A 19,743-nucleotide genomic window follows, 5' to 3' on the forward strand; every position below is an offset into this window, starting at 1 on the left:
CAGAAGACAGAATCGCCAAGTCCCTTTTGGCTTTCTTAGGGTGCTCAGTGCTGTAGCACCCCACACCCTTCATAAGCAAATCTTTGTATTTTTCCAGCTCCTCCGGGATGGGGTGCTGGTCTGCTTGCCCCAGCCAGTCCCAGACTCATCCTACCCATCTCCTCCAAGCCTCAAGTCCTGGGCAGCCTGCTCTTGCTGTCCCCACTTGAGCAGGGGTTGGACTAGACAATCTCCAGAACTCCCTGACCACCTCAGTGTTTTTGCTTTGTTTCTGTGACCTCTCTCATCAGCATTTGCTCTCACTGAGTCCCAGTCTCCATCCAGTCCCATCTGGCCCTTCTTCCTCCCATGCAATTGTGGTCAGGGGTTTTGTTGACCCTGCCTGCTAAGAATAAGACTGAGAAGATGAAATTATAACTCAAATTACCAGCCATCCTTAAAAAGAAGCAGCACAACCAGCCTCCTTGATTGCAGTATTATTATTATTTTTAAATCCCAAAATACTGTTATCGTCTGCAGAGATGATCCATCCAGGTGGCAGATTAACCACACTGCTTGTGCAGAAATTCGGTGGTGGTTCCCATCAGGGTTACTTGGGTTACAGGGTTACAGGGTTACAGGTCTGGCTCCATACAGCACAATGGAGGCTCACTAAGCTGCTGCAAGAAACAGATTGAGTGGCTGCAAGCTGGAGCGAGGCAGCTCTGCCAAGCAGCAACATGCAGAGCCAGCCTGGTGCGCCTGCACCCCTCAGCTGCTCATCAGGAGCACTCAAGTGCACAGTGCAGGGATGCTTGAGTGACCCCACGCTGTGCCAGCCAGGTGCCGTACGTCCTATCATGAATCTGAGTGACTAAAGCCTGCCAAAGCTTGTCTCCTTCAGAGATAATTAGGTGTCTCTATGCTGGGATCCCTCGTTTGCAGGATCTGGGAGAGCTTATCCAGAGCCCTAAGGCATGCGTGGCAGGCAGCTCAGGTTAGGTGTGGCACCAGGCTATCAAGCCCTCCTCTGGAGCAGTCTACAGGCAACACCATACAGAGAGGCCCTGCAAACATGAGCTTGGCCCCATCAGGACTTATGGTTGGAACAACCCCCACCATGTCAAACCCACACTGTTTACAGGGAGAGCCTCCAGATGCACTTGCTTCTGCTGTACTGCTCAGTATCTATAGCATCTTCAAGGAACAGGCAACACTGATTTACATGACCTCAGGGTGACAAGAGAATGTACTCTACCCTGAAGAGACCAGGAGTAACACTTCTCCCCACAGAAGTCCTCGGGATATCACCAGCTTCATCCTTCTGCCCTAAGGCAGGATTTCCTACAGCCTTGCCACCGTGCCAGCTGTTGGTTGAACCTGTCCTTTAGAGGCCTTCTTCCACGGTGGAAACTCCACACCTTTCCCAGCCAGCCTCCTCCAATGGCAGTCAAACCTTCCTGCATGTGGAAGACCTCACAGGAAGATGCAGATGCTGTGGGAGCCAACGGTGCATACGTCACTGGCATCAGGGATTAAGGTTACAACTGTTTGGGTTTCTGCAGGAGGGCATGAGCACACAAGCAGAATGAGCCCTGGGAGCTTTAATAAACCATGCGCTATCCTTACATGGAGAGCAGCCCATAAGATAAAGAATCCCTTCGCAGAGTCTCTGAAATCTTATTCATGGTCTATTGGTATATCTGCACTGATGCCAGTGTAGATACATCAGTGGAGTACAACAGACCCTTGCACATAATGACAAGGGAAAAAGATTGTAGTTCTGCTTGGTTGGGCCCCAGGTCAGGCCCGTTCTGCTGCAAATCTTTATCCTCATTGTGTATCTTATGCCATGGTTGTGGCAGTAATAATAACATAGTACTGGCATAACGTTTTTCCCTGACAACATCCTCAGGAGTGAGCTACTGTCATTACCTCCTAGAGGTGAGGAGAGCAAGGCCGCGTAACCAAGAGGGCAGGGATGAGAAACATGGCCTCATGCTCGCTCCACGCTGCTTCTTCAGGCAGTGCCTCCTCCTGCCCTTACCTGCTTCCTGCTCCTGTGGCCAGTCAGGGAATAAAACCTTGAGAACAGTTATGAAATTCAGCCCCAAGACAAGAAAAACAAAAGAAGGGTAACCCAGAAGATGAATGGAAAGCACAGTATAGGTGAGGTGCTGTGTTTCCCCACTTGAAACCCCCTTAGTAGAGTTGCCCTACCCAAGCCCTCAGTACAGCAAAAGAATTCCCCAAATAATACAGAAGGCTGCCTTCCTGCTGCATTAGTGGTGTCAACCACTGCAGGACAAGAAGGAAAACGGCATCCAGGCACGGCCAGCCAGCTGCTATTAGTCATCTCCTCAGTCTGCCTGAAAGCTGCATAAAAATGCAGAGAGGGGACAGGACAAATCAGACCCTACACCCTCTCATCCAGACCAGTCAGCGTGCTTGTGCAATGGTAACCAAAATCACAGAATTACAGAGTGGCTGAGGTTGGAAAGCACCCCTGGACATCATCTGGTCCAACTCCCCTGCAGGGTCACCTAGAGCAGGCTGCCCAGGACCATGTCCAGGTGGCTTTTGAAGATCTTCAGGGAAGGAGATCCACAACCTCTCTGGGCAACCTGTGTCAGGACTCCATCACCCACACAGTAATGAAGCACTCCCTCCAGGTATTTGATAAAATCCCTCTCAAGCCTCCTCTTCTCCATGTTGAACAGTCCCAGCTCCCCCAGTCTTTCCTCTTAGGAGAGGTGCTCCAGTCCTTTGATAATCTTGGTTGAATACTGGACTCTTTCCAGTATGTCTAGGTGTCTCTTGTACTGAGTTTCGGGCAGAAAAATAGGTGTGAACTCCTCCTTGAAGTACTGCTGTCTCATCTACCCAAACCATCTGCAGGAGGATGCAAGGATGCACCATTCCTACCCATTTTCCTTGGTGCTTATTTACTCTGTGTGTCTGCATAGCCACAAACAGGATTTGAAATAAGCCTGCTCATGCACTCAGACATGTCCCCCCAGCCCAACCGGGAGGACAGCTTCAGCCCCCGTTGGTCTCTGCACTTCCCATGGGAAAAGCGTGAGCAGGCAAGGAGGGAGAAGAGTTGTGAGCAGAAGCCGTGATCTGACTCTGTCAGCAGATGACTTCTATTTGCACTCATTAGCACTGCCCTAGCGTGTGCTAACACCACCCCCTCGGGTAATTTAAATTTATAAAAAAAAAAAATAGAGGAGAAGAAGAAGAGGAGAAAAAAAAAGCCCATATTTCTATATTTAGGAGGTTAGGATAATCGGGGTGGAAGAGCCCATCTGTTTGACGTTCACTCCAGCTGCTATGGATGCGGAAATTTGTCTATTTTCTTTCCTTTTGCCTGTTTCAACTTGTCCTGGCTGACTGCAACAGCCACCCAGATTGCCCGCTGTATGGCTATGGCCAGTTGGATTTAAACTGAACACCATCCCATAGGAGTCACTGTGCAACCTGTCACCGCAACTAGGATCCTTCCCAAGGGAGTGTAAAACAGTTAATAATAATAATTATTATTGTTATTATTTTATTGTTACTATTAACAAACACCTGTTCGTAACACTGAAGAGAGGACAACACAGAGAGGCAGAAGACAAGACATATCTTAGCCCTCTATAAAGGTCAGTTTTAGGAAGGTAGCCTCCTCTCTACCATATCTTTATTTTAAGAGATTTCATATAAAGCTGAATTTCTCTGGGATGCCAACTTGCTTCAGTGGCACTAGCCACATGGAGACACAGCCACATTTCTTTTCCAGCCAGCCCCATTTGCCATTTTCATCCCAAGATACTCTGAAAGTGAGCCCAAGCTAAATGTGGAATGGCCTTTGATCTCCCACCTTCCTGATCTGATCAGGATCTGGTCCCAAAATAACGTAGATGCAATGGCCTCCAGCAGACTCTTGATGCTGTTCCTGTCATAGACATGAGTGCCCACAGCCCTTATAGGATATAGCATCACTGCCCCTGTACACCTAGCACAGTGCTACTCATTTTGCTGCTAAAGGCATCCACATAGTGTGTAAGGACCTGTGGCACACCACTGGGACCATTTGCTGTTTATTTGGTACAGGTGATTGCTTTTTAATTTTACAATATGCATCAGTTGGGTTATTAAAGGTGCCAGGGATGAGCAGTAAGCCTGGATAAATTGTATGCAATTAATGTGCTAAAAGCCCTACAAAAATGAGAGAAGAGTGCTGGTGCAAAATTCAGAATTTCACCACCTGCTTTTCCTTGCAGGGCCCTCCCTAGCTGTTGAGCTGGGGCCACACAACAGGCCTTATAGGAGGATAGACAGGAAGCACAGATTAATAAATAGGAATACAGATGGGGAAACATGCCAGTCGAGAGACTGCCCAGCCCTCCCTGCATCACACACTGCTAGTGCTCCTCACTTCTGCCCTGCAAATGCTCCCTCCACTTCCCAGCTACCCAGAGCTGACACTGTCCCATTGATTTCCATGGGTGCCAGACTACGACTTAAGCCATCACCTAAGGGGCAATAAATTCGTCCACAGGTCCAAAAACTTTTCCCCCCAAAGAATCCTCCTTTCATATATATCTTGTAAGTTTCCTGCGTACAAGGCTCCAATAGACAGTGATGACCACTTTCTGTAGGTTTGTCCTTGTGGTATGTCAGGTTTGGGTTTTGGTACAGAGGATGGATTGGTTGCATTTCTGACTAAGCCTACTGACTAAGCACAAGAAACAACATCATACTCCTTTAAGTCTATGCTCCAAAGAGCTCATTTTAGCTCTTGCAAGTCAGCAGGAACAGTCGCCCTTCCTTGCCCCAAAGTCACTGTCTAGCCATGCGGCTGCCTCCCACACATCACCCATCATCCAGAGATGGCTTTTTGTCTTCCCAGCTTCCCAGACCACATCGACCTGAGCCATCTGTGGTCTTCTGCTAGCTACTCTGCTCAGGATGCCCACTGGCATCATGACCCACAAAGAGCTGTTTCCTTGAGAAGCAAGGCCCCAGCACCCACGTCTCCCCAGTAACATTTAAACCTAGTGGCCAATGCTCATTGACTCTGACAGAGGCCTTCAAGACATTAATTTTATTTCCATAAGTTGAGATATTTGCTGCCATGGGAAAGACTGGGCCCTACTCAACCCTCTATTAGATGTGAGAAACCCCACACAGGTCAGCCTGAAAACAAAAACAGGAAGGATATGAGGTCTCACCAGACTGTGAACCCAAAAATTATTTAAGCACGCTTTTTCAGTCAGGCCAACAAAACAACACCTGTGCTACAGAGCTAAAAGGTATGTCACATACCTTCAGATGCTGCTTTTCCACAATATATAGCCTCCAAAAGATGCATGGAAAAATGTAGAGCTTTCCTGATTTATATTCTTATGACAGCCCTTAAAGATGCTAATGTAACTCATAACTATTCCTCGCAGACGTAGAGAAAGTTCTCTTTTCTGTGAGGGTCACTTCTTTGTCAAGTATTATATAACATTTCCTAATTAATTTTTTTGAGAGAGATGATAAGCCAATAAAAGCACATGGAAAACATTCTGAAATGTGAGAAATCTTAAATGATGAAGAAATAAAGATTTAAGTAGAAATAACAGCTGCTTTTCTCAATTCCTCATATTATTTCCTCTGGTGTTTAACAAAAAGCACAGAAAAGTATGTGGAAAACTTCAGGTGAACTGTCTTGTATTCAATTAAATCAGGAATACTGCAAGCCTGTGCAATATTTATATTCTCACCTCCCTCCACCTTCCAAAAGACATAACTGCAGACAAGGAAACACAACAAAAAAAGGAAACACAACAAAAAAGTCTCTCATATGGTGACTCTCATGAAAGATAATTTTGCTTGGGTCTATATTTTTGGACCCTAATTCAGCAAACCACTTAAACATATGCTGAAGTTCATTATTTACCATTCTACCGCTTATGTGTCCACTCAAGTATACACTTGAAGTCAAGCATATGCACAGCACTCTGCTGGCTGTGGACCCTACATCTTTCTGTTCATTTCTGCAACTATTCTAATTTGGTGACATGAATGTACAAGTAAGTAATACATCCCAAGCAATTTTAGCACATGCTGGCACAAGCAAAGTTTGAACCTGATTATCCACATCAATAATCTGACTGATCACTAAAAAGCAATAAAAAATATTTATTTCTTTCAGAAACAGCTGAATTCTAACCATTATTTTCAAGATGTCAAGACAGTGAAATACTATGGCACGAAATTTTGCTCTGGGTCAGTGCCAAGCAACCATACCTGGAGCTGAAATACTGCTCTGCCCTGAAAGAAAACAGGAGAAACTCTGCTCATGAGTATGCGGAACATCAAATATTATTTGTAGAAGCTATTCAGTAAGTAATTTCAAATAAGTAAAATGGGGAGAAACCACAGGATGTTCACAAACAATTTGCAAACAGAAATGGAAGAGGAATTCATTAAATAAATTATTGGCTATAAATTATTCACCTACCTCTAATCTTACTACCACGTAGACTATAAAATTCATGCCATAAAAGATACAGGATACATAACAAGGCATCGTTAACTTATGCATTTCCCAGTGCTGCTTCATTTTGACTGTCCAGTTATATTATTGCATTAAGACAGCCTTTTGTCTGTAATGTACTTTGAGCGTAATACATTTTTGCTTTAAAAGCTGGGCTAAGGAGACCTGGTCTGATTTTAGACTGTGGTTTGATCTTGAGCTCCAAGGCTGAATATCTCCTCAAGTACAAGAGAAAGATCCAAGCTGCCCTCTGAGAGACCCAAACTAGTGGAAACCTTGCACAGTTGGATAATTTCATGAGATTTCCACTGTCTGGGCCCACTTCACATAAATTCACAGTGGAGAGCAGATCACTGGGCTTCACAGGTGCTGCCTGAGCTTCCCTGTCTGCCAGATGAAGGCAAGAGATCCCTTTCATTTGACATGGAGGATGGAGACACGAACCATGAGGCATCGTAGCAGGCATTCCAGCAAGAGGCATAAAATACATCCTGCAATTATTTTCAGCCACAAAAAAGAAACCCAGGAGGGTTTCCCACTGATAGCCAAGGATGAAGACATTTTTTTCATCTTGTTTTTGTCACGACTTGTTCTAAGTGACAGTCATACTCTGCTACTTGTTTGGTCTCTCAGCAGTTGTTTTGGTTTTTTTCTTTAATACCATATTTGTTTACCTTTAATTAAACAGGCGATGATTGTCATTAAATTTCAATGTTTGTGGAAAACTGATGCAAACTGTGGTTATTCGGCTATGGAGGAAGAGAGTGAAAAAGGGTTCCTACGGTTGTCAAAATAACCTCCTGATTGCCTCCGAAGCCAACGCGACCGCTGCTGCTGGCAATGTGCTGCAGTTAAGCATCACATCTCGTCATCCACATGCGATTTCTCCTTTGACATGCCAGCAAGGTTGGTCCTGCACCACTTCGTCATCCTGCACTGACTCATAGTGGGCTCAGGCCCTGGCCCAGTGGATGTCAGGGGTGTTTTTATCAAGTCCTGCACATGGTATACCACAGCACGTGGTATTTCCTAAGAGGTGCTTTGAAAGACCTTCAGCATAGGGGCAGGGGAGGCCAGGGCACAGCCTCCACTCACGTTGAGGACTTCTTGAGGACTCCATCTCTTGACTCGCAGACCTTACAACCTCAATAAGCTTTGCCATAGTACTCACTACATCAAACAATGGGAGGATAACTATGGCACTGCTGACATGAGAAATCATGGGGATGCTTCCTTTTCTGGCTCATTTCCAACTCAAATTCATGTCAGCGAGGCTTTTTAAAAGGAACCTGAGGGAATTGCGTGCTCGATTCCCATAGGTATTTCAGAAAATCCCAGCTGTAACAGGCATAGCTTTATTTTTTTTTTCCATTTCCATAGTGAAACTACATCATGTGTAGAGAGTGGATAAGAAGGAAGGGCTGGATTTGGCCAGATGGAGACTGCAGTTCCCTTGAGCGATGCAGTTAACCTTCAAAATGCCAGAGGGCCAGCTCCACTCTTTGGTCTGCAGCACAGCCCTGGCTAGCACACCTCCACCACTCATGGCGAAGCCCACCCAGTAATACGAAGCCAAGGCAGGCCAGTCCTGCAGCACACCATCCTGAGCCTCTCAAGCCAAGCCTGTGTGCTAAACTGTCCTCTCCCCAGAGTCCCCAGGGCCACCTCTCTGGACATCCCGTGCATGTCCTTCTGCCAATGACTAAATCAGCAGGAAGGCATCGTGCTCCTATGAAGAAGGCACGGGGCCAGCATCAGGAGATGCAGGATCTGACCCACAGGAGACCTGCATGACCGTTTACGTGGCGCTTTCCACCTCTGTGCCTCAGTTATCCCACCGAGTGTCTGGTGATCTAGACAGTGTCTAAGTCAGCAGAGAGGAAGGTTATACAAAGAAGAGCATTAAAAATATAGGTGGGTGGAATGCAATGCAGCTATGAAAGATTCGGAAAAATATGTGGGCCTCCTTCTTCGTGCTCTTCATATCCTTCTACAAAGTAGTTATTCAAAGCAAAAATAATATACCCTTCCTACAAAGGCGGCATTCACCAGGCATGCATATATTTAGATCACTGTGCAAACAATTACTGACTTTTGTCTGAGGCAGGAGAATGGTACCCTGTGCTGCAGAGGGGGGTGGACAAAGACATCCCAAGTCAGCCTGCAGTGAGGAATAGGCCAGGAGCCGGATCTCAGGGGCAGATTCGGCCTTGGTATAAACTCTAATTCTTGCCATGCTTGAAAAACCCAGGAATAAATGGCAAAGCTCTCACGAGCCTGATCTGGAGGTCCATCAGGTTCTGGATGCTTACAGGACATGCTCTCATTTTTCTGCATGTCAAATGCTTCCCTTGAACCTCCCCAGACAAACAGGAGGACACTGCAGCAGAAGCAGCTCTCAGGAAGGACGGCACAAAACTCCTCTCCAACCATTTCTGCAGCAATTTTCGCTTGCCATACTGCCGCCCTTGTGTGGCTGAGGGTGCCACACGTGCCTTTTCCTAGCCCATGAGACATCTGTCAACAGGAGCACTCACTGTTCCCTGACCCCCAACACGTGCTTTCTACCCTTTCCACCAACACACAGCATTGCACAGAATATGGAAAAATGGCAGCAGAGACCCAGGCAGGAGGGAACAGAGCCCGCATCTCCCAGTTCCCAGTGCTCACAGTGAGAACACTGAAAAAGGAAAGGAAAAAAAAAAAGAAAAAAAAAAAAAGGAAGAGCTTCCCCCCACCAGTGCCTAGCTTTTCCCTTACATGCACAGCATCACTGCTGCCGAATCGCAGCCTCGGGGAAGGGAAGAAAGAGGCCCAAGAGGCAGCCAGGAAACCCACCGTCCATTGGCTTCCCTCCACGCCAGGCGAGCGAGCTCCTTCTGCTGCAGTGACTTGGCAAGCGCACCTCGCTCTGACTCAGCACCTCGCCGGCCGGCACCTCCTGTCAATTAGTCCCACGAACTGCTGACTCCGGAAGGGCTATGTGCGACAGGGACGGTGGGATCAGCAGCCCCCTTCAGTTTCAGCAGCCCCCTCTGCTGCCTCTGGCTCCGGCTCGGGGCTGGAGCGAGGGGGGTGCAAGAGGGATGGGGAGCGGGGAGGCTAGGGGAAGCCTGCCCGTGTTGTACCTGTTTTGTGGGTAAAAGGACAGATGCCGGCGGTGTGGCAGCTGAAATGCAGTCTTACAGGGAAAAAATAAAAAAATGAAAGCCAGTAGGAATAGGGATAAGAGTGGAAGGAAGAGATGAGACTATAAAAAAAAAAAAAAAAAGGCGCAAAAGTTAGCAAGCTAGCACGGAGCTCTCCCCAAAGACGAAGCAAAGCACAGCCATGCAGCTGAGAGGCACGAGCCCACGCTTTGCATCCGAGGCATTGGCAGCACGAGAGGGGAAGGCGCTGACTGCGGATGAGCCCCTTAATAGGGGCCCGGGGCACGCCAGCTGTCCAGGGCAGGAGGAAGAGCTGCCCTTGACAAGCCAAGGACGTGGCGGTTCTGCAGACAGACTGGGGCTATGCTGTCCCTCTGCCAAGTAGCCAAGGTCCTCACAACCTCTCCCAGCTCTCAACACACGGCCAGAAAGCTAAGCGGGCGTGCAGCCTAGCAGCTCCACAACCAATGGAGATGTCAAACCCCGTCAGACAGCAAAGCTCAAGCACTCACTCAGCTATGGAAACAGCCCAGCACTTCAGGTGGGATGCCACAGTTCCCTAGGACATGATGCAACGACTGCTTTATACAGTGCAGGAAATGGCCAAAATAGCTGTGCTAGCCAATGGCTAAAATGTCCAGCATGTCTCATAGTCTGCGGTCCTGCAGCTGCAGAATTCATCACAGAGTAATGTCACCGCCTGGGCGAAAGGACAGAGACATTAAATTGCAAGGTGAGCAATGCACAGATCCCATCTACACAGCCATGGCTGAAGGGGGAGAAAAGTTACCTAAAGACCAAATCTCACTGCAGCAATTCTGAATTTACTGATCAGGAAGCAGATATCTACTGCACAGTGCAGGGGGAAAGCAAAGAAAAAACAAAGTCAAAGAAATACACCACTAAAAAGTGACTTCAGCAACACGTGTAGGAATTAGCTAAATGTCACAGCAAGCCACAATTTTGCAATGTCTTAAAGAGCAGTAGGACAGGAAACAGACAGTCCCAGGGCACTTAGAGGCTAAAGCCCCTAAAAGTACACAGCAGGAGCCGAAGCAGCTCAATCTCCACGCGCAGGCACTTGCACCCCTTCAACCTACTGACATTTCAGAAAGAAAAGCACAGGACTAAGTGAATAATTCTTGGTTCCTTCAAAGCATGACTGCTAAACTGCTCTGGGCAGGAGGCAGGCTCAGCGCCAGCCCTGTCCCCTCTTCACCCATGCCCCCCAGGCTGGTGGTGGGGGGCTAAGCACTGAGCTGCTGCTCCAACGCCCAGAGCCAGGCTCCCGCCTGCCCTGTCCCCGATTACAAGGGATTACCCCCAGGTCTCCTACAGGGTGGGTTTAATCTATTCCTTAATATGTGGAAGAGAGCCGGCGAGCTGGCAAAGTGATTTGGGCTGGCTGAGATGAAAGAAGATTGGGAGAGACTTCCATGAGATCCGACAAAGCTAGGCAAGTGGGCAACGTAGCGCCAGATGAAATTCAGCATTATCCAACAGACAGTAATAGAAACTTGGGAGAATAATCTGAACTGCTCGTCTACCATGGGGCTCTAATTCAACTGTAATCACTTGAGCAAAATATCTTGGTATCACTGTGAACGGCTCAGAGAAAACATCTGTTCAACAGACAAGGGTGGTCAAAAAGCAAGCAAGCCGGTAGGATGGCTAAGGGCTGAGGCAGAAAAGGATGCTGGAAGCATTAAAATGCCTCCGTGAACACTGGCAGTGCAACCTCAACTGGAATTGCTGCGGTTACTTCTGGATGGCACACCTGGAAACGCAGAAGGGACAGAAAGGTTTCATCATTCAGCAGTAAATAACACTTACTGGTCTAGCACTGTTAAAACAGGGACAGTTTAATCTGGAGAGAAGTTAGATTAAAAAAAAATTATCAAAAGGGTATGAAGAAGTGAAACAGGTGCTTCTACTCATTTTTATTTTTGAAAGAAAGATGAAAGGATGCACAATACAACTGAGGAGCAGGGAATGTGACCAGGCATGAGGAAATAAATACAATTTTCCTTTCCTTTTCTTTCTTTTTTTCTCTCTCTCTCTCTTTTTTTTTTTTTTTTTTTTTTTTCCCTGCTTATTCCAAGCACAACCCACAATTAACTACCAGGAATGATTAGCACTTGTTATCAATAAAGTCAAGAGCTCAGAAAAGTCACAGAGGCCTGAGCACTTCTAAGGATACCGGGAACATCCACAGGTATGTCAGGTAGAATGAAGAGAGGAAAAAAAAAAAAAAAAAAAAAAAAAGGAATTGAAAAACACTCAGCAGCACTACACCTTAATGCTCCCAGCCATTAGCCAACTTCTAATTAATGAGGATTAGGAAGTAATCTCCCCAGTGGGCATGCAGAGAGAGTGTACCAGCCCACTTACTCCTGGCAAAGGCCGCTAATATCTGCCAGGCAGGGGAAGAGCTGGATCTGAATCGCCCACCCACAGCCCATGCCCCTCGGGTGGCTGAGGTCTGGGAGCCCAGCGGGACCCCACACCAGCCTCCACACCAGCCACAGGGGCTGCAAGATGGGGCTCGCTTACTCCGGCCCAACCCCACTCCTGGTAAGGGGGGCAGGTTTGGGGTTGTGTGTTTTGCATGTGGAGGGGGGACAGGAGAGGGGATGGGCATTTTATTCACACCTGGTACCAGCTGCTCGCCGGGGGGGGTCCTGCATCCCTCTTGGAAGCATCCATTGTAGGCCACGGCCCCACAGACCAGAGGTGCAACCTGACCCACAGCTGCTTAGAGCTGCTTGCAGAAATGTACCACAGATTGTAAATGCTCACCCCCAGAAATTACATTTCTGGCTTCTGCATCTTGAGCAAAAGTGAAGCCTGGATGTAACAGAGTGGCGTTCAGACTTTGGCTTTCTGCTGCTGATGCTTGTGAAATACAATCTGGCTCACGTTCCTGTAGCTGGGTTGACTCATGAAGATGTGAGAAAAAAAATGCATAAGCTTTTATCCCTAAATAAGTGATCCAATCCTGCTAATACAGAAATTACACGTGAACATAACTTCATGAAGATATGCAAAAGCACAAGCGCTGCTGTGCAGCCAGGAGGAGAACTGTGACTCCACGCATGCACGAGTAATAGGAGGCTGACCGTGATCTGCTAGTCCTGTCCTGATCAGCAAGGGGGCTGGATTTCTTAAATAAAAAATTGTCTAATTTCATATTCATATTCTGCTTTTTTTGGTGCAAATAGTGTCCTACAGTGTGATGGATAAGAGAAGGACACAGGCAAGGCCACGTAGATGCGTGCAATTATTGCATACATGTGCCAAAATGGCAAAAATAATGGGCAGGGACCGTGCATAAATACCATCAATTACTACAGGTTGGATTTCATCACTGTTGTTTTTAAATGTCCTGCAGAAATGAAAAAAAAAAAGGAGCAACTTTAGCTTTTACTGTATTTACTTCCACTAAACCAAACCTTATCAGACTTGTGATGCTTTGTAAAATCAAAACGGTGTTTCAAAAGAAAATTGGGGAAAAGTTGTCAGAAATATATAAATATCCACCTCAAGTCTCTTTGGGGTGAAAAAAAAATGACTTTTCACATCAAAATACCTTTTGCTTAGTGTATTTTTGTGTATTATAATAATACAGTTCCATGGAGAAACAGAGCATTGGTTGATCCAAAAATTCTCTAAATCCTCTCAGAAAATTCCTTTCAAAAACATCAAAGCATTTAATTTCTATTTCCATTCAAAATGAAGTTGAACCTCTCAACCCTGATGAAACAGATCATTTGTCCTTAGCCCAGCTCAAGCAACAAAACCAAAATAAATAAATAAATAAAATGAAGGCAGAAGCCAGAATGGATGCACATGACCTCCAAAACCAAAGAGATGACAACAGATACAGGGGAAAATGCAGTTTACTGTGCATAATTAGTAATAGTGTTCTCTCTTTCTAATGCTTAAGGCGTGAAACATTTGTGAGAGGAAAGTGGGGTGGTATATGACTAGGAGCCCTGTAATTGTGACTTCTCTAAAAGAGAGAGGGGCAGATGTCCTGCAAGACAGCAAGCAAATCATTTCATCTCTGTACGCTTCAGCTTTTCCAAGCCATAAATCAAGCTGACTGCACTAACAAGTAAGTTTGGGGACTCTCAATTAGCTAATGTTCATAAATGACTGTGCAAACACAAGGTAGTATTAACAAGGGAACTGTCTTTGTTACACTGCTGTCTGTTAAACAACCAGGAGGTAAATTTCTCCCTGAACATTTACAAAGGGAAGGCAACATTAGTGCTCCACAAGGAGAAAACTACAAAGAACAGACTTTCAGAGCATGCACTTCTCCTTGAAATAAACTGTGTTAAAAGCACTTTACTTAAAAAGCACAATGATAGTAGCATCCTGCTAAATATAGATGACTCACCACAGTTTAATAGTGAACATCCCTGAAGAGTGCCATTACAGCAGTGCTTAACCTGCTGCATAAAATTAAGCATTCTCCTGTGGTTACAGTTTGAATCAAGACTCTCAAGTCCACCAGCATCCACTGACCTTCAGTGGGTCACGAAGCCTCTCTGAGCCTCGCTTTCTCCTTGCCTATTGCTGGTATCACAATACAAACTCAAACGAATACAAACTCCCGCCCAATGGAGGCAGAAAAAAACGATTTCTAAGTTTCTTAACGAGTTGTTTATACCATACTTTGTATAACCATAATACTGGTGAGAAGCTAAATATAGCTGTTCTTGAGACACTTTGAGATCCCTCAGAGAACGGAATCTTACAGAATAAAATTGCATTTTAGGCAATACCGAAGGAAGAGAGATTAAAAATAAATAAATAAATAAATAAATAAATAATAATAATAATAACAAAAAAAAATCAGTTTCCAAAATAAAGGTAAAATAATGCCTACATTAGAGACACAAGAGGTATTTAATGCATCTATGCCTACCACTGGGGACCAAGGTCAGGTTGCGAGCAAAACGATTTATCTACACGTCACAAAACCACACAGCTTGACACAAATGGCAATCTGTTCCAAAACTGCATAAGCATGGAAGAGCAAGGGACGGCCACGGTCCTCTCTTGCTGGGGCTGAGGACCTGGCGCTGGGCTGGGAAAAATATGTGGGCTAGCAATAGGGTGCTGCACAGCCAGAACTTCAATGCACAGCTTCAGCTGTGATAAACTCGATGTGGCAGGAGGTCGACTTCAGAAGAGGACTAGAAAGACCAGTCTGTGTGAAAAGCTGCAGACCAGCTGTTGTATGGATGCATTGCTGCCGGGCTCAAACACACACACACACACACTGATGTGCAAGATCCAGCTGCAATAGACTGTAGCACACCGACATCTAACCTGTTGCGATATGGTGTCATAGGATCTAAACACCAGGAAGTTTAAAAAAAAAAAAAAAAAAAAAAGTTGGTTCTGCAGTTTAGCTGTACCCGATGTGTGATTTCTAACACATCTGAAAATTTGCAGCTTGCTATTTCTGGTGATGTAGTGGGATTGATTTGCAATCACAGGTTTGGTTTCAAAGCTCTAAACAGAATTCCCTCCTATCTTTCCATAAACTTCCCTAGGGAGCTTGGAAAGTATTATTTGCACAAAAGTTATTATGTTAATAATGCTTTAGAGGGAAAATAAAGACACTGCCCCTGCCCCAGCAGCATTAAAGATGGATATTATAAGCCCAATGAAAGCAGTCATCTAGCTCCAGTTCAAAATAATCATTGTTATTTTACAAATTACAAAACAGTATAAGAAAATGGGGCTATAATACTTGATCAACAAAGCCTGACTGTATTTTATTGTAGGCATAAAGCGTGAGAATGACAAAATGACCTCCAGGGACCTTCTTTCCCAGCCACTTTTCATTTGTTTGGCATTGAGTATTTCTTCTGATTATACACTCTTCTGGTTCCTGACCCTTTAACTTTTAAACCTTTCACCTGTCATATAGGTATCACTTTGTACATGATCCCATCATACCTTTTTTCTCTATCCTCAAAACCAATCTAGAGCCTCGAAAAGGAAAATCACTCCTCCTAACCAGACTTTGCAACTCAGACCAGAAATACACATATTGGCCTTCCACAAATGTTGTTTAGAAAAAACTCTGACAATTTTATTTGAGCTTGCACAGTGTATGTCTGTTGCTTACCTTATCATGATTTTCTTTTCAAAATCAAGAACCACAAAAAATACGACCATATTTGTAACATGCTGGGTGATACAGAAATAGCTACGTGCCACAGTTATTTTCATCCACCACCATCTTCTAAAGACTTTTGTTAAGGCAAAAGTTAAAAACGAAGTTGAGACACAGGTGGTTCATTCAGGTCATTTTAAGCCTTAAAGGGAAGTGCAAGAAAAAATCATTACACTATTGCAAGTAACTATTTTATGGAAAGGTGTGTTTCTATGCTTAGTTGTCTCTATTGTCATTGTCCCCACATGCCCTCCACCAAAAAAAGAAAACCAAATATTGAGTCAATCTTTTTTTCTAAAGAGAAAATCAAATGCCCCTGTAGTTTTAACCTCGGATCTGGTTACTCTTTGATTTTTTTTTTTGCAGCTATAGCCCATCAACAGTAACACTGCATCGCTTACATGCCTATAACTGCAGTAGGAACAGTAACTTTTTAGGCAGTTACACTTTTACAACGTCTGCAAATAAAGAACTGTGGCACTGAGGACCTGAAAATGAAACTCACTGAACACACTTTCCAAACCTAGAAAAGTATAAAAAGTAATCAAGCAGCATGAAGTGTGAAACAGCTGAGATTATTTGCTTCAATTAAAAGCTAATAAACTCCTTTTTCCTCTTCAAAGTCAGCAGGCGAAGTTTCCAGTTAACGCATGCAACTCCTAAATGGTTTCAGAGGATGGGACTCAGGGTGCCAGCTTTTGGGGCTGAGGCATTTGTGAAAAGTCCACCTTGTCCAGCACCAGGCTTGCTTCTTGGTGGGTCCTGTCCGGAGGGGAATGGCCTGCTGCGCCTCTGTGCAGGGCGCTCAGAGCCAGGCACGGCTACTGAAGCCGCAGGCTCCATCCCGATCCAGACTTCCAGAAAGTTTCATGCAGACCTTGCTGAGACATCTCTGGTGCTCTTGCAGGAGATCCTGTCATGCCTGGCTGTCCTCTTGCTCTCCTGGGGATCCCTTGCAGCAGGGTGCCCGCTTCGCCAGCCGCAGAGGTGGCCGGCAGCACCCAGCTGGCTCGGCGGAGCTGTGCCCTGTTCCACCAAATTACTTAGCAGACCTCTGCACGAATGAGCAGACCTTAAGCAAATTACTTCGTAGACCTCTGTAAAACATAAGTGAGTAGGCCTGCCCTAAAGTTTGGCATTACTTGAAAGAAGGCATTGCCATCTGATCAACAGATGAGCCTGGAGGCTTTACACTTTGCAGGTTCTTCCATCGCCCTCACTGCAGCACCTCTGGGTGCTCTCCAGGGATGCACCAAGTGATGCGAGTGACATCCTTCATACGCGATGTTCTCCCTCTCCCCACAGAGGACCGGGCTATGCACCTTGCTTTGCAAGGGCTTGTAGGGGAGGGAGCGGATGGAGAGGTCTGGGTCTTTCCACATCCCCAGAGATGGGGATGAGCTGAAGAAGCCAGCTGAGCACTTGGGAGGAGGACTCAGTGGATGCTGGAGGGGGGTCCTCGGGGGGGTCCCCAGCCCTGAGGGGTGCTCGGTTCCCCAGAGGGGGGGGGCCCTGGGGCTTCCCACTGACATCTCCACAGAAAGTTCCCTGCTGCCTCGGGGCCTGGAGGATAGCCTGGAGTTTCCCACCCAGGTGAGCTTGCAACGGGCCAGGCCCTGCCAAGTGAACCTCTGCGAAGCCCAGACACTTTGGGGCAAGTGTCCCGGCCAGGTAAAATAGAAATGACCAACCGTGCTAGCAAAATAAATAAATTAAAAAATGGTGCAGGGGAGGCGAGCGGAGCAGCAGCGCTCCTTCCTTGCCTGCCTGCCTGCAGCGCGCTCCTCGCCGCAGTCCCGAGCATCCCCGGCGGGACCGCCGCCCGAACTGCCCCCCGTGGGCTCCGGGTACCCCCGGCTCCCCGGCACCCCCGGCTCCCGGGCAGCCTCCCGCAGCCCCGCCGGTGCCGAGCCTCTCTCCCCCGCCCGGTGCCGCGGGCAGCAGCACTCACTCACCTCGCAGCGCCAGGAGCGCGGCCAGGGCTGCCGGCACCCACCGCCCGCCGCCGGGCCGCCGCCGCGTCATGCCGGGCCGGGCCGGGCCGAGCCGGGCCGGGCCGGGGGCTCCCTCCTCCGGGCAGGGTGGGCGTCCAGCCCCGCCGCCCCCCGCCGCAGGTGCAGCCGCCGCCGCCGCCGCCGCCCGCCCGCTCGCCGCCCGCTCGCCGCCGCCGTCCCGGGACCGCCCCGCTCGCCGCCCAGGCTCCGCCGTGCCCCGGCCCCGGGGACAGCGCCAGGCCGGCCCGAGAGCGCAGCCTGGCGGCCCCGCGACGCCCCCGCACCCGCCCGGGGCTGCGGCTCTCACCGCCGAGCCGTGCCGAGCCGCCCGCAGAGCATCCCGCAGCCCCCCGGCTCCGATCCGGACACCCACGGGTTTTGGGAATCCCCCCTCCCCTGGGGGAGGGAACCGGGGGTGTTTGGTCTGGGGAAGAGGAGGCTCAGGGGAGACCTCGTTGCTCTCTGCAACTACCTGAAAGGAAGGTGTGGGGAGCTGGGGATCGGCCTCTTCTCACAGATAACTAGTGATAGGACTAGAGGGAATGGCCTCAAGTTGCGCCAGGGGAGGTTTAGGTTGGAAATGAGGAGACATTTCTTCTCAGAAAGGGCAGTCAGGCATTGGGACCGGTTGCCCAGCGAGGTGGTGGGGTCACCATCCCTGGGGGTGTTCAAGGAAAGGCTGGACCTGGTGCTTAGGGACATGGTTTAGTGGGTGACATTGGTAGTAGAGGGATGGTTGGACCAGATGATTTTGGAAGTCTTTTCCAACCTTAATGATTCTGTGATTGCTGGGGCTTCTCCTCCCCAGGACCTGCATGGAAGAAGAGTGTGGCTGCACGCAGCTGATGATTTGGAATGGTCTTTGTGGGACCAGGCACTTCCACAACACCCAGCATGAATGCTGCTGGCTTGTTTAAAGGTGTGGGGCACCCCAACTCCAGTGCTCAACAGAATGGGGGGCACAAGCGTCAAGAACCCCTAAAAATGGGACCAAGGTATTTCCGAAAGGAATGAGGCAGCTGTTAGAGTTGAAGCCAAGCAACACTGTGTAACACAAGAACCACCAAGAAGCTGTGTCATCCAGGGTCACGAGCTTAAGTAATTGCAGTCCTCGAGGCTACATGGAAAATCAGTCAATCAAAACCCAGCATCCAAGACATCAAGTGTGCACGTAGAGGGTGGGAAAGGAGGAAAGAAGCCCTTTACAAATTTATGGCAGTCATCCGGGGAAAGGATCAAGGCAGAGAGCTTGCACAGATGAGCTTCTTGTGCATGCCCAGCCCCCTGTCCAAGTCTCACCATGTTAGTTTTGCTTTCCGAAAATCAGCAGTGTGGTTAGGAAAATCCTCCAAGAATTCAGCACAGCATATGACTGTTTCATTTCACTACCCCATCAAAGAATAATCCTGCAGCCTTTACATCCTGCAGGGCTGCAAAGTCCACCTCGTGCAGCTTCTCCCTACCTCCTTCCCAGCCAGAGGCCCCACAAGCAATCCCATGTCCAGCCTACCCTACTGCCCAGGTTTCTGTCTCCTCATTTGCCCCCAAAGCTTCATTGACTTTTTTTTTTTTTTTTTTTTTAATGTGGCTGCACTCTGACCGAGAAGGGGAGAGCTGCACCCGGGAGTGAATACAACAAGCAAAAGCATCCAGGGGTAGCAGAGCAGAAATGACTTCAAGCAACAGGAAAAATAGAAGTCAGTGGATGTGGAAATAAATGAGTGGGAAACTGGTTGCCATGTAACTGGCCTGGGTTAAGTTCCGCCTTGCCCAGCATCAAGCTTTGGCACACTTTTACCAGAGGACTAGGTAAAAATGTCACTCCAGCAGCCCAGGTTTACTGAATTTCTTGGTTCCCGGAGCAAAAAAAAACAACAGCTGACTGTCTGT

General features: G+C 47.6%; 1 protein-coding gene across 2 annotated transcripts in view; it reads right to left on the reverse strand.

Moving 5' to 3' along the window:
- Positions 1-18,001, reverse strand: part of IGSF11 (immunoglobulin superfamily member 11) — a 96,884-nt gene extending 78,883 nt beyond the window's left edge. The window contains exon 1 of one of the 2 annotated variants that reach the window (XM_067003849.1): positions 17,815-18,001. In XM_067003849.1, the coding sequence (XP_066859950.1) occupies positions 17,815-17,884 (70 nt within the window). In that variant the 5' untranslated portion in view covers positions 17,885-18,001. The remainder of the gene's footprint in view (positions 1-17,814) is intronic. The other variant, XM_048057951.2, reaches the window with a different exon arrangement.
- Positions 18,002-19,743: the final 1,742 nt, after the last annotated feature.

The sequence above is a fragment of the Anser cygnoides genome, chromosome 1 (assembly GCF_040182565.1).
Source record: "Anser cygnoides isolate HZ-2024a breed goose chromosome 1, Taihu_goose_T2T_genome, whole genome shotgun sequence".
NCBI lineage: Eukaryota > Metazoa > Chordata > Aves > Anseriformes > Anatidae > Anser > Anser cygnoides.